General features: G+C 41.5%; 2 protein-coding genes across 2 annotated transcripts; one reads left to right on the top strand and one right to left on the bottom strand.

Moving 5' to 3' along the window:
* Positions 1–337: 337 nt before the first annotated feature.
* tlr21 (toll-like receptor 21) lies at positions 338–5919 on the bottom strand. The gene is made up of 2 exons (XM_077525824.1): positions 5896–5919; positions 338–3551 (listed from the first exon to the last, which is right to left on the bottom strand). The coding sequence occupies exon 2, from the start codon at positions 3480–3482 to the stop codon at positions 540–542; it is 2943 nt and encodes a 980-aa protein (XP_077381950.1). The 5' UTR covers positions 3483–3551; positions 5896–5919; the 3' UTR covers positions 338–539.
* A 4370-nt stretch (positions 5920–10289) lies between these two features.
* On the top strand, positions 10290–15294 carry cxcr3.2 (chemokine (C-X-C motif) receptor 3, tandem duplicate 2). The gene is made up of 2 exons (XM_077525826.1): positions 10290–11376; positions 13078–15294. The coding sequence occupies exons 1-2, from the start codon at positions 11335–11337 to the stop codon at positions 14188–14190; spliced, it is 1155 nt and encodes a 384-aa protein (XP_077381952.1). The 5' UTR covers positions 10290–11334; the 3' UTR covers positions 14191–15294.
* The last annotated feature ends 38 nt before the right edge of the window (positions 15295–15332 follow it).

Below are 15332 nucleotides of genomic sequence, written 5' to 3'. Positions count from 1 at the left end.
AGCGGTGTAGTACGATGTCTGGAGGACGAGGTAGTTAGCGATGTCGATTGCCTCCACACCAGGCAAATCCAACACGAGTTTGGAAAGATCTATTTTCCTCAGAGTGTAAGGATTATATCCGACTATTTTTAGAGCCTGGCAGCTACGTCCAGGCTCACCCAACGCTTTTGCATAGTCGCGTTCCATAATTTTCAATGGGTGTTCCCTACTTCCTGACCCCCAGCCCAGTTGAATGTCGCGCACCGCCAGAATCAGGTGATTGCAACCCACCTATACTCGTCAAGGTACTCATAGCTCAAGGCATCACTGTTAATTACATTAAGAAGTCTTAAAGGAGACACATTATAGATTTTATTTCACAATTTCCAGTTCCAGTCTTGTTCATCAAAATACCAAAAAAGATCAAGGATTATAGGAATGTTTTTTAAAAATAAATTCAGCCTGTTCTTGGATGACACTCACTTGCTTCAAGTCAACTTTTGCGGATTAAATGAGCTGGATGACTGTGAATTTAACTTGCTATAGAAAGTGCTCATTATTTAATATATGTAACAGTTTCCGTCCGCTATGAGAGTCTGAGTGTCAGAGTCTCCCAAATCGTCATCGTCTGTAGCCGCCTGAGTTTTGTCATTGTCCTCCGTCTCCAGTTTGCTCCCCGCCTTCACTGCACGACGCAGCTGATTCCAGAACAGCTCCTGGGCCTGCTCGGGGTTAATGCAGTCCAAGGCGGGCCACTGCAGGTACGTCTTCTTCAGCATGACCTTCCTCATGCGGTGGTAGGAGGACATCTGACGTTCTGAGACGGGCTCCAGGAAGACGAGCAGGAGCACGTCGCGGTGCTCGTCGAAGAGCCGGTAGCTGGCCAGCTGGATCTCCAGGGAGCACCATTCACTTTGGAGGAAATGACGGCTTACCACGCAGATGGTCTTGCGGCTGCTGTACACGGCCGTGACGATGTTGTCCACGATGTCGCGGCCAGGCTCGAAGTCGCGGTGATGCAGGCAAAGTTTCAAAGTCGAGCCGTTGCCCTCCAGGTTGGGCAGAAGATGCACCATGACCCACTCTTCGTCATTGGAATTGTAGGACACAAACGCGTCATACTTACAATTCTCTTCCTCCTCTTTGAACTTGCGCCACTGCTCGCCCAACCAGGAGCGGAACACGTAGTAGCCGTACTTCATCTTCCAGTAGAGTTTGACGTAAAGTAGCGGGAAGGTTGTCAACAGAACCACCACGGCCGCCGTGCTAAAGAAGAGATACTCGCCGAGGTCCACGTAGCAGACGTCGATTTCGAAGTTGTAGAAGTTCTTCTCGCCCTCCTGGCAAGGTAGGTTGTAGAGGTACACCACCTGGACCCTTTCGTTGCGCAACGTCCAGTTCTGCAGCAAGCTGTTCTTGCAAGTGCAGCTGAGCGGAAGGTTGCGTATGTCCAAGTAGCGCAGATGGGACAGATTGTTCAACATGTCCACGTCGAGGCTTTGCATCCCGTTGTGGTTGAGCTGCAACGACTGCAACTGGCTCAGATTGCCAAACACCGCTCGAGAAAAGTTCTGGATGCCCGCGTTTTCTAACGTCAACTTGGACAGTTTCCGTAGATTCTTAAAAATGCCCGGTTGCAGTTGGACGTTCACGTCGCAGCATTTGTCCAAGGTGAGGAAACGCAGGCCCGTAAGGTCATCAAAGGCATCGGGGGAAATGTACGAGATTTGATTGTTGGTGAGATAAAGACGAGTGAGCTTGCGAAGGCCACGGAAGAACTTGTGCGGCAACAGGTTGAGGCCGTAGGGACGCTGACCACCCATCTTCAAGTCGCTAAGTCTGCTAACGTTAACAAACGGCGAGCTGACATTTAGTGTGGAGAAGTGAATAAAATTATTTTCCAGATCCAATACTGTGAGCGTGTGCTGAAACACGGCATGGAGCGCCATGTCAATCTGCCTCAGCTTGTTTCCGTCCAGGTATAACTTTGAGAGGTTTTGGAGTCCTTCAAATCCCGAAGAGTGAATATGGCCAATCTTGTTCCCTCCGAGGTCAAGCACTTTGAGATTCTTGAGATGGAAGAAGGTCTTGTTGAAAATGACTGAGATGCGATTGTTGCGTAAGTTGAGTGTTTGCAGCGCCGACAGATCCGCAAAGGTTTCAACGAACAGGTCGGTGAGGAGGTTGTTGTCCAGACGCAGTGTCTCCAGCCTGGAAAGCCCCTTGAGAGCTCTCTGAGCCAGATAGGCGATGTTGTTGATGTTTAAATTCAGGGTGGTGGCTTTTGGCGTATGATCGAAAGCGTAGGCGTACACCATTAGGATCCGGTTGTAGCGGAAGCTGAGCGTCTCCAAATCAAAGAAAGGCTTCACGTTCTTGCAGGAGTAAAGGGTGGTCAGAAGGTTATGCTCAATATTTAACATTTTCAAATAGCGATTACGCCCAAGAAAACCGAGGCAATTTAAGTTCTTGTTGTGGGAGCTCTTTATGTAGTTTCGCGATAAATCCAGAGATGTCCTGATGGTTGGGCAGTAGGACAGCGTGGACTTTTGTAGGTCCCTGACGCCGTTGCTGCCCAGACGCAGCATGTTGACATATTTCGCCTTTCGCCTCATCTGCTTGCACAGCTCAAGTAGCACGGAGTTGTTTTTCACACCCGTGCCCGTGAAGTCCACGTGGCCCACGTGGATGTTACTGACGTTCAAAAGCGTCATCACGTTAACCGCCGTCGAGCGCAACTTGAGGTATTTGGTTTGCGCCAGGTCCACGCCGAGGAAAGCCTCCGCGGTCAGTCTAGAATTGGAGGACAAATCCAAGATCTTGACGTCAGAGAGGAAGGAGGGCTCGCATCCCAATGTGGACAGCTTGTTTCGACACAGGTACAACTTGGCCAGGGCCCTGGGAAACCTAGTTTGGTTGTGGTGCAGGGAGGTTAAGTTGTTGAAGCACAGGTTCAGGCTCTGCAGACTTTCTAAGCGTGACACAGATTCAACAATTCCCGAGAAGTTTGTTAGGTGGTTCTGCCGCAGTATTAAAGTTTGGAGCTGGCACATGCCTGCGAAAATTCCTACAGGCAACTGCTTGAGTCGATTGCCGCTCAGAGAGAGGAAGGTGAGGTTGTGCAGGCTTGAGAACAGCGAGGGGCTCAGCTGGGAGATGTTGTTGTAGGACAAGTTGAGAGACCTGAGTCGGTTCAGGCCGTCGAAAGCGAAGGCGTCGATGGTGTTTAAACGGTTGTCGTCTAACCGAAGCCCCAGAAGGTCCTTGAAGCCAGCGAAGGTGTTGTTGGGAATGTACAAGATGGAATTTGCCAACATGGTGAGACTGATGATATTTTTCGGCAGGCCATCTATGATTGCGGTTATGTTGGTCTCCTTTCTCTGGTTGCACGTGAAGTTGCGCTTCCCCGAGTCCCTCACTTCAATGCAGTTCTTATAGGTGTACGACGCCACCGCCACCAGGGCGAGCGCGAGCAACAACAGCCGATAGATGAGAGTCTCCATGGGTCCGCTTTTTCCTGGCAGTCCACGGACTCCTTTGCACGCTAATTTTGGACTTTCATCCGTGTGAATCTGAGGGCAGAAACAAGCAGGACAGAAAAATGCATCACATCATACAGAAGTTTCATGCACAGTTTGTCATCATCATAAGCTGGCCAGATTTTCATAATTAGCTCACTCGCTCCCAACCAATTTTCACAGAAGCAACCTCCTTCACCCCCGGCTGTTTTACGGGATTTTGACTGATTTTGCAAGGCCCACATAATATTGTGTTCTATTGCTATAAAAACATGCAACCTACCAAAAGAAAGTTTAGTCTCTTCTTTCATCAGGAAAAAAAATGTTTCTATCTGTTTCAGTTTTGCAGCAATTAACATTATAATACAGCTAAGTTTCATCATTATTCACAAATCTGTTAAAAACAGTGGGGAAAACAGCTTGTTGGAACATGGCCCTGGTTGATCCCTTATACTCTGCTGCCACCTGATGGCCGTTTTTGTAATAACTGCCATTGCTTCAAGCATTTTCTTCAGTTCAGAGGCTGCACCAAACCCTTCTGTATGCTCTATCATTTAAAAAAAAAAAAAAGTATAAATACGTCTTTGGGACCATGGTAATATTTAAAATGAAACGTATTTATACGTTTTTGGGAGCAAATGAGTTAAAAACCGGGCTGACCTGGGGCTGTTACATTACATTCTAAGAAGTGCTCATTTTCTATGTTTAAAGACACCATGTGAACACTTTTTGGCTGTTTTTCGGGAAGTTGGCTGGAGTGGATTAACGGCGTTTCAATTTATTTGAGTGGGGAACTTTCAATTTGATGTTCAAAGAGGAAATCGTGTTCTGAGCTTGGTCATATAGAGCATATAAAACATTGGTAAATGCAATCATGTCGAGTTACGATGGTTGGAACCTCATCTGTAAAACCTCACGTCAATGTCTGCGTACACACGAATATGAGGTTTACACTTCCTCACGAAAAATATTATTTCCCTTTTCACGTTGGCCAGAGCCCAACTCGTGTTCTTGTTTGACTTTCTTATAGCCATATAAGTAATGTATTTTTAATAATGAATTCAACAATAATGTTTTGGCTACATGCGCACACACGCTTTGGTAATGGAATATTTATTGCAAGTATTTGATTAGCAAAATAGATAATGGACCAAAATGCATAGAGAAATTCCACCTGCGAAGTCGGAAAAAAAGAAGGACCCCGAGTTCACCGACTGACTACAAGTGACGTCACTCTAACATGGTTTCCCCTTTGGAAACACAGACCGTGAATGGTAAAACACAATTTACTTGAGTATAAAACAATAGCTTTCTTCATTTATAAATATTTGACATGACTTCACGTATCGCAACATATGTGACAGTATGCCGCTATATCCCAGCTTGAAATTATACGGTGAACGACTTAACTGTATGGAATGCTTATGAAATAAGATAAAAACTATAAAGGAAGCAAAATTACGAGTATGTAACATTTGCTGGAGGTAAAATATGAGTTTTAAGAAGCAAAACAAAAAACAATGTACCACCATCCGCCATTTTGGTTGTTTACTTTGCCTCGAACGCTTTCAGGTCAGAACTTGGAAAAACAATTCGGATATATCCGACTTCCGACCATCCTCGAATGCAGCATAAATACTTAGTTGGCTTTTCTGTTACATTAAATGACTTGACTGCATCCCTGCCTGGTTACAGCTGCTTCGCTCTTATGGGGTTCTTATATCCACATTTAAATTTAACACAATTAACCAATGATATTATAATGAACGAATACATTTTAATACCAGTTTCAGATGAGACGAAAACATATAAACTAGTAAATATAAACTGGGGCGGGAGAGAAGTACCTAAATATCGGTTGTGCATGATTGAAATGTAGTACAGTAATTTTCCCCCCTTTTGCTAAAAAAAAAAAATGTAATATATGCATGTTTAACAATATATATAAAGTTAAAATATTTTTTTCAGTACAGTGCCTAGGAGTTTTGGTCATGTAAAAGTTTTTGGTGAACCAGATTAAAGAATGGAGGGGGGCCATACGTGGCCCATGGGCCATACTTTACCCACCACTGCTTATCGCGAAATACACCACAAAAAATATATATATTCCTGTGTAGCTTGACAGATGACATGTGGGAAAAAAAACTATTCATCTATGACTGCTACAATTTATTTAACCGCACTTTTTACATAACTTTACCACTTTGCCTGCAAGTTCTCTTCAGCGGTAGATGTTTGCACTCCAAAACAAGAAATAATTGCAACATAAGCATGCTCGAACCACTACAACTCCCATGTGAGAACACATCCTTTGCACACACTGCACACAATACTGCGTGAAAAGACAAAAGGAATATTTGAAGAATAATAAGATGATTAAGGAATTATTTTGTCTTACCCCGGACAAAAGGAAATGCGTCTCGCCGCTTTCTCTGTTTCACGTTAGTTGGAAAGAGGAAGGCGACACCCTTTGCAATTCACATGGGCTTTCTTTACTGACGTCAAAGATTAAACAAATCCAAAAAGTAAAAAGTCGTTAATTGACAACACACAAAAACACTGTTGAATATGTATTGGATGGATGTGACCGTCAAAATAAATGAGTCAAAATGCACAAGACAATTTTGTCATGTCAAGTTTATTTTTACGGTGAATAATAGGGCTGGGTATTGCCGCCAACCTCACGATACGATACGTATCACGATACAGGGGCCACGATACGATACGTATCACGATACAGGGGCCACGATACGATACGTATTGCGATACATATGTATCCCACATAAGAGATTTTATTTATTTTTTAACAAAATATAGGAAAATTGGTACATTAAGGCACGTGCCATGTTAAGTTTCTAAGTAAATAAATGTTGATATTCTTCCTCTGCTTTCATTTTTCTTAGTAAGACACAGTGTCCAATCACTGGTGAGCTATTTTTGCATTAATTGAAGGCAATTAACTTCAAAGACGCTGCTGGTTTTTATTTTTTAGGTGCACTGCAACCTGCAAAGGTAAACGTTAACTGCCTATTTAAAGTTAACGAGCAATATCAATTCTGACGCCTGCGTTATCGATACGTGTATTGTAATGAGGCCCGCAACGATATATTGCCGTATCGATTTTTTGAGCACACCCCTAGTGTATAATCACAAAAAGAGTCTCAAGAGGGCTTCAAACACCCACAGTTGACAAACATTAATGACATCCCCTGATCGAACCACAAGATAAGGAAAAACTCACAAAAAAAAGGGGGGAAATAAAACTCTAAAACATCAACCATATTTTTTTTTGTGAAGGAGGAAAGATACTGTACTTGTCAGGTGTCGGCGTGGTGGAGGACCCAAGTGCAGGAGGCAAACGAGCTCAAAAAATACAATTTAATCAAACAAAACAAAAGGGCAACCAGTACGGAGCCCCTAAGGTGACATGGTAGAAAAACAAAACAAAAAAAATTTGCGTTCGATATCAGCTGCCGGTAATTGAAGAGCGAAGAAGGATTGAAAATGGAGCAGGTGTGGCATGTACACTCCATCATGACGTGAATTGTTGAACACGTGTTTGTGAAGTATATATTGTACTCGCCATCAGAATGAACAAATCATCCGTTCATTAATTTTCTATAGCGCTTGTCCTCAGCAAGATAAGAGCCTATCCCGGTTGATTCGGGGCGGGGTACACCCTAGACCTTTCTGTAGTTTCTGTAGTTTGTTTTGACACTCTTGACTGTGCGAATGCTCTCCCTCGATACAACAAGTATATAAAACATCCATTATTGAACATTACTTAACATAAACATTATTGATTGCACTGTATGTCTTTTTTTTTAAACAAGTTAAAACCATTCACTACATACATTTAAATGAAAACTTTATTTGGCTGTAAGTCAATGTATGCAGCTGTAATTTTTTTTTTCTAGCTTGCTGCATAAATATAGTATTCCTAAGACATTTAAAAAGGGAACCGTGACCATTTAGCCTCCTTCATAGTGAAGTCCCCACACAACAACAGAGGAAGTGAAAGTATCGTCTTGTTATCAGGATATCGTGGAGAAAAAGGCAACGTTGCCTTCTCGCATGCCTCTCCACACCAGCAGGGGGCACCATAGTACGATTAATAAAAGCCACACACACAAAACAACAACAACAACAACAACGAGGGAAACCACGACCACCTTCGCCACAAAAACCTTCAGTCCTGGCAGAACGACAGAAACAATGAAGCAACAAAGACCAAAAGTAAACAGGGAAGTAAATACAAGCACACTCAGGAGACAAGACACACCTGAACAAGTCACAAATTGATGGGGACAATTTACCCTTTGAAACTCGAACATCTATAGCCCATCTGGGAAGGCTTTCCTCACGGTTTAGGTTTAGTAAAGTTGACTATTATTTAGAGTGGGACCAAATAGAGTCAGTTTTAGCGTAATATATACACTTGGGAATAGAGTAAAATTAATGAAAGGCTACAACAACAAACGCAAATTATGTATTTCCATGTACCTGTACGAGCAGCACAAACACCATCACAAGGGTAACAACATGATAATATGGTGAGGTCACTATGGTAATGCTTATGAATGATACGAGTCTCTCAAAAACTGGGGTATTTTGTAGACAACAATAATGAGAACTAAGCCCCATTTTTATGTAACGATATGAGCAGTGCCCTTCTTAAATGCGCCAACATAACCAGACAGAATATTACTGATTTTTCGATAATCAGTGTTTGGTACTTCAACTTTGAGCAGTTGTTACTAAAAAAAAAAAAAAAAAAAAAAAACAGGATATGAACTTCAACTTTTTAATACATCTTACTACACGCCTTTACAAATTAGTGAAGAAATTGATTGGTAGGGTTTTAGTTTAGAGATTTTCATATATTTCCCTTAGGGCACAAGCAGTGACCGCTAATAACAGAGGTGTCCAAACTACGGCCCGGGGGTGATTTGCGGCCCGCTGTCCATTTTTCAGAGGCCCGCGATATATGCTAAAAATGGCATTTGACTCAGTTCCAATAAAATAAACAAAACAAAAATGTTTGGAGAAGAATTTGTGACATTAAAGGTTATTATAGTTAACTAAAACTAATGAAAAATGAAAAAAAATACTAATACTGAAACTAACAAACTAAATTAAAACTAAGCATTTTTTAAATAAATAAATAGTTTTTATTTATTTATTTAACAGAAACACCCTGAAAATTAATAAAAACTAACTAAAATGAAAAATTCCAAAACTATAATAACCCTACTGCCATATTACAAATAAATTGGTTTATATACTTTTCTAATTTTTCTGAATATGCAAAAGCACAAATAAATTATTTGTACAATTTTATATTTATATATACATTTTGTATTTATGTATATATTCTCTCCAAAAAAGCACATTTTTGATGGCCTATACATGCATGAAAAGTTGCGAAACTTATCAAGCACATCAGGCCTGGTGAAAAAAAAGCATATTTTGCAGTTGTCATACACGATTGCAAAAAAAGAAAGAAAAAAAAAGAAAAACCACACCCACAAACAAATGGCTGTACAAGCCCTATCATGGTAAGTTGGGAAGGAGAAGTACAAAAAGAAGTCAACAGTCTTCATTTTTTATTTTTTTTATTTTGCTACTTTGGGCCCATTTTTGTCATGTACAGGGGTCAAACTGTCCTAAGAGGCTTCAACTGAGGCCCCAGAATTGAACCCTGTGGAACACCATACCTTCCGTTATACATGTGAATTCATTTTGAACACGATGTTTGCGTGTTATTTTCTTCAAATGCAACTTGCCTATTAAAGCGTAAAAGCAGAGGCCGCACTCGATTTGAATACGTGTGGTTTCCATGAAGCTGCATCCATTCCAAATAACGTTGACCGGAGCAGAAGTAAAAGAAACATCTGCGCAATTGTGCAAGCGCAGTTTTTACCAGAAGACCCTCAGTCGGGACAAAAGTAACCACAAGACGATTCAGTTCCTCACACTTTTGGCAGATGAGATGTTTGTGAACATAAACCAGTGAGAAAAAAATATGACTTTTTTTTTTTTTGGTCAAAGCTGAGTCTTGATATGTGGAAGTGTAAAGAGGTTCATGAATCATCACCACTCTGAAACTGTAGAACATCATCTTTTACTGAGAACAGCAATGAGAAAATACAACTCAAGTTGATTTTTTTGTATTTTTTTATTTTTTGTATGGTGATGTCGCCTTAATGGATTTGAACTACAACAATTCTGATGTTGGCGAAGGCAGTCATACTATATGGGGGGGGGGGGCACATGACCGTCAAAATTTAGCAGGTAATAAAGTTGTCCGTCTCTGTGTGCCATGCGATTGGCTGGCAACCAGTTCGGGGTGAACCCCGCCTACTGCCTATAGGCAGCTGGGATAGGCTCCAGCACCCCCCGCGACCCTTGTGAGGAGCAAGCGGTTCAGAAAATGGATGGATGGATGGATACATTTAATAATGCATATATTAGTGGCGACTGGGGTCATGTTGCATTTTACAATTTAAAAAATGTGCAGAATTTCACAAGTTATTTCATGTTTTACTTATATAGCCATTTTCGCAGTTTAACATTAATATTTTGTCTATAATAAATTTGACATTTTCATGATCTTTCATGTACAATTAGTACCTTTAAAAACACATTTTGCAACTTGCTGTCGACTGAAAATGACATCACAAGGGCTCAGGGCACCAATCACAGCTCAGCTTGTGAATGTCACATGACCAAACCTAGAAAACAGGTGAGCTGTGATTGGTTGGTTACCTGAGCCCTTGTGATGTCATTTTCAGTCGACAGCAAGTTGCAAAATGTGTTTTTAGAGGTACTAATTGTACGTGAAAATTAATGAGAGTATTAAATTAATTATACACAAAATATTAACTTTTTATTGCTATAATGAGCTAAATAAGTGAAGGATCCCTTTAAGGATTAGATAGCACTTAATATGAAAAGAAAAATGCACTGACCAACGTCTTACAAATGCAATTATGCCATCTAGTGACAGAAAAATAGCTTCAACACAAATGAGTTTTTTGTTTTTGTTTTTTTACAGTACAGGACATCTTTTTAATTTAAGAATTAGTATGAAATGACTAAAAACAATGCAAACATATTTCTATTAGTTTAACTTTTTTTCACTTTTATGTTAACAAGAGGATGAAAACTTAAGAAATTATTTTATTTTACATTTTATTGTACATTTAGAACAGATATAAAATTTGCGATTAATTGTGAGTTAACTATTGAAATCACTAATAAATCAGTTTTAATTTAAGTTTGAAATTTATAATGTTGTGTGTGTAACTTCATTGCCATCTAACTGCATTTCTATTTATTCGGCATTATGATTGTATTCTGTCGTCTTCGCGGTGTGAGTCAAACTTGTCTTCCTGTTATTATGCATTGCTTATTGTTTCATTTTCAGGTTTTATTTTTTTAGGCTTCATAATAATACTAAATGAACATAAATGATGATGCTTCTGCAGAACCTTTTTTTCCACAGCATCCACATCAGTCACGCACTGTCTGTCTGCCATAAATGATCTTTTCAACTTGTCTGCAGCACTTTTTTTTTTTTTTTTTTTTTGCCAAGCGTGTCACAATTTCCTGTAAGGCAAAAAATAAGACACTCATCCATTCCTACGACCATCTATGTTTGCATCTGTCCTAAAGCGTGTGAGGATTCGGTTCCCGAAATCGTGACTTCTTCTTTTTTTTTTTTTTTTCATCCATCCAGTTCTGGCTGCGAAAAAAAAACCAAACAAAAAACAGAGTTGCTTGATACGCTTTGCAGTCTGCAGGTGATTGTGCTGCCTCCAGATCTGCAACCAACATGGATGATTACATGCAGGCAACCACTGAGGATGACTACTGGGTGAGTGAAATTTCCCATTAAGGGACACACTACTGGAGGATATTGTTTAATATAACAAAAATATGAATACTAATTATAGTACATTATATCAGAACATCCCTGCTTCATATCACGAGCTGATTTGTTTCTAAAGCACAGAAATACAGTTTGCACTTAGTAACAAATCTTAATATGCAGGTAAGCTATTTCTCCAAGCCACTTTAAAATATGATACTTGTTATATTTTAAGGTGGAATAAATATGGTTTTGTTTACTTCTATTTATGGTATTATTTTTCCGCATATTTGTAATGTTCAAACCAAATGAATTGTTTAATTTAAAGAAATGTAATTAAGAGAAAGCAAAAGTTGGAAGCATTGCATAGTTTTGGCATTTTCTTTTTTTTCTTTTTTAAATATCACCCTCTTAAAATAATTGCCAAATAATTGTCCATTTTTTTGCAAAAAAATATTTTTTGCCTAACTCATCTCATGATGCAAATGGTTCAATTTGTTTGTGTTTCCTGAAAAATTTGAAGAAAAAAAATGACTTAGGTGATTATTTAGTAAAGGCATTGATATGGAAAACTGAAATATCACATGATTAAATTAAAAATATGACTGCAGGGGCACTCTGAGACCCCTTTTGAGAGTCAAGAGCTGAGTGTTTTGAGTCATTTGATCTTTAGACGTGAGACGTATTTTATTCACTAACTCCATAACGCTAAAACGCAGAAATTTGAATTTTGAATCGCTACTGCCACCTGTTGACGACAAATGGAACTACACACCCGCTTCTTCACAGACACAACGACACATGACGTCACATCCGCAGACGAGGCGGGAAATTCGAACCCGAATAAAGACTGAAAACTATTGACCAGAGGTTAATCTACTATAATTACATGATGCTTCCGTCATAAATGGTAAAATAAAAAGGCTGTTGTAAAAATATTTTGGGCCAAATTGTTACATATAGCAATTTTAAGACAGCTAGCGTAACCTATCTGTGTTTATTTCTAGCTCATTTGCAGGAAAGCTCAGTCACTAACGATAATGCGCATCTGTATAAAACTTAACAGAATAAGGGCATATAAAGTTGGACAATACATTTAAAACATGTAAAATGTGCGATTAATTTGCGATTAATCACAAGTTAATCAATGAAATTATGTGATTTATGAAAAGAAGGGGTGTGAATTGCCGAGGACCTGACGATTCAATTCGTATCACGATTCACAGGTCACGATTCGATTCGATACCGATTAATCCCGATACGAATTTATAAGTCGATTGTTGCGATTTTTTTCATTCAAATTTAGAAAATACTAAGCAGTAAACTTGTAGAGTGTAAGATTTGTATGAAAATGTATTATTTATTTATTTGAAATTTCAGTCTTGTACAGGTTGTAATCTGTTTCATGTTTGAACAGCATTAAAATAAAATATTAAGGCTTAATGTTCCGTTCATATAAGATTCTTCCATGCTTAAGGTGTGAATCCTAACCCGAAGTAAGACGTTTTGTTGAATATTTTTCCATTAAAAATAGAAGTTTAAAAATCGATTCAGCCGCCTATTGAATCGATTCGAGAATTGCGCAATGTAGTATCGCGATATATTGCCGAATCGATTTTTTTTAACACCCCTAATGAAAAGATTTATAAAAATTTGAATACGAATGATACTGAATAACGGAAACTGTCGCTCTTGCATCGCCAACAGATATTCGACTACGACAACTACACCACGTCGCCCGAAACCAGCAGGACGCACGCGGCCCCCTGCCCCCACGAGGACATCTACGCCTTTGCACAGCGGTACCTGCCCGTGGTCTACATCCTGGTCTTCGTCCTGGCCGTGGTGGGCAACGGGCTGGTGCTGTGCGTGATCCGCCGCTACCGGCGCTCCCGCGGCGGCGGTGCCTGCTCCTTCTCCCTGACCGACACCTTCCTCCTCCACCTGGCCGTCTCCGACCTGCTGCTGGCCTTCACGCTGCCGCTCTTCGCCACGCAGTGGGCCCGCCAGTGGGTGTTCGGCGAGGCGGTCTGCAAGATCTCCGGCGCCCTGTTCTCGCTCAACCGCTACAGCGGCATCCTCTTCCTGGCCTGCATCAGCTTCGACCGCTACCTGGCCATCGTCCACGCCGTCAGCTCCGGCTGGAAGCGCAACACCTGCCACGCGCAGGTGGCCTGCGCCTTCATCTGGGCGGGCTGCCTGGCCCTGGGCGGGGTGGACATCGCCTTCAAGCAGGTGGGCCCGGTGAGAATCGGCGGCGGCGGCGACGACGGGCCGGGGCCGCTCGTGTGCCAGGTGTGGTTCGCCGACAACGCCGACCGGTGGCAGGCCGCCCTGCAGCTGCTCAGCGCCAGCCTTGGCTTCGGCCTGCCGCTACTCGTCATGCTGTACTGCTACGTGCGCATCTTCCGCTCGCTGTGCAACGCCAGCCGCCGGCAAAAGCGCAAGTCCCTGAGACTCATCGTGACCCTGGTGTCGGTCTTCGTGCTGTGCTGGGCGCCGTACAACGGCTTCCAGCTGGCCGACGGGCTGCAGCGGCTGGGCGCGCTGGCGGGCGGATGCCGCTTCGGCCGCGTGGTGGACATGGGCACGGTGGTCACCGAGAGCGTCGGGCTGTCGCACTGCGCCCTCAACCCGCTGCTGTACGGCTTCGTGGGGGTCAAGTTCCGCAGGGAGATGGCGCGCATGTGCAAGGGGATGCTGGGCGAGAGGGGCTGCATGGGGGCGGAGGGATGGCGGGAGAGGAAGCGGAAGGCCACCGGATCGTACAGCTCTGCCGAGAGCGAAAACACGTCCTACTCGGTCATGGTGGGGAGATGATTCAGAAATGGAGGGGGTCAAGAATAGGACTGTACCACTTTTCCATTGCGCGGTACGGGCTCCACTGGTTCTAAAGCCTGATGCAAATTTTCAAATATTCCACTTCAAAAATAGTGAAAAGCCAGACATTTTCGAGATACAAGATGTTTTAACTCATTCAAACCCAAAAACGTCTAAATACGTTTGTAATACTTAGTCCTTCACTTCCAAAAACGCATTTATACGTTGTTGTTTTTTGTTTGTTTGTTTTTTTCTTTAATGTTCATTCAAGACCCAACCATACTGGGATTTATAGACTAGTAGTAGAACTTTAAAATATCTTCTTTGGAGGGAGTCCAATCTTTGGACTTGAGCAGAGTCTAGTAAGTACAGCGCAGTGAAAAAGAGTTATATGGTACTCCCCTGAGAAAATGAAAGGGAAGACGGGAAGTACATCAAAACAAAATGTCGGGTAAATGATAAATACTGGAAAAAGTTCTCTGTCTGCGATTGGCTAGCAACCAGTCCAGGGTGTACCCCGCCTACTGCCCAAGGCCAGCTGATATAGGCTCCAGCATCCCCCGAGACCCTTGTGAGGAGTAAGTGGTCAAGAAAATGGATGGATGGAAGTTCTCTGTGTCGTTATGGTGCTGCCTCATGCTTAATATTGCCGCTTTAAAAAAAAACATTCAAATTACCTATTATGTTATTGTTTTTTTTTTTTGTTTTTTGTTTTTGGGGGGGGGGTTGTATGGTATGGTAACCTTGTGAAATAGTATCGCTCTTACCGATTAATTGTAAATGTATTGAATTTTCAGTACTGTACTTGTTTGACCACCTGTAGTTAGCCTGAGAATATAATCATGCTCTTCTTTTCATTTATCATGAAAACAAAGTGTGGAAATTATGTAAGTAGTTGAAAGAAATTCTGCTGATATTTGTCTTTTTTTTTTTTTTTTTTGCAGCTCCAAACATTCAGCTGCATGTGTGCGCTCTGTTGCAAAAAAAAAAAAAGAGGAAATGATTGTGACTCATGTTAAAGGTGGCACACAACCCTCAGCATTGGTTGTGTTATGATTTGAATAATTAATTTTTGGAGGAATAAAATAAACTATCTCTACTGTTGTACAGTACTTTTTTTTGCATTCTGACAAGTGCTAAAA

This window comes from Festucalex cinctus, chromosome 7 (genome assembly GCF_051991245.1).
Source record: "Festucalex cinctus isolate MCC-2025b chromosome 7, RoL_Fcin_1.0, whole genome shotgun sequence".
Taxonomy (NCBI): Eukaryota; Metazoa; Chordata; class Actinopteri; order Syngnathiformes; family Syngnathidae; genus Festucalex; species Festucalex cinctus.
Note: the sequence above shows the minus strand (reverse complement) of the source record. Positions and strands in the feature narration are given on the sequence as shown.

What these genes read in the sequence shown, in the direction of transcription:
- tlr21 (XM_077525824.1), bottom strand. Translation starts at nt 3,482, where the DNA reads ATGGAGACTCTCATCTATCGGCTGTTGTTGCTCGCGCTCGCCCTGGTG.
- cxcr3.2 (XM_077525826.1), top strand. Translation starts at nt 11,335, where the DNA reads ATGGATGATTACATGCAGGCAACCACTGAGGATGACTACTGG. An exon ending in CCACTGAGGATGACTACTGG is followed by an intron (nt 11,377 to 13,077) that starts GTGAGTGAAATT and finishes CATCGCCAACAG; the next exon opens with ATATTCGACTACGACAACTA.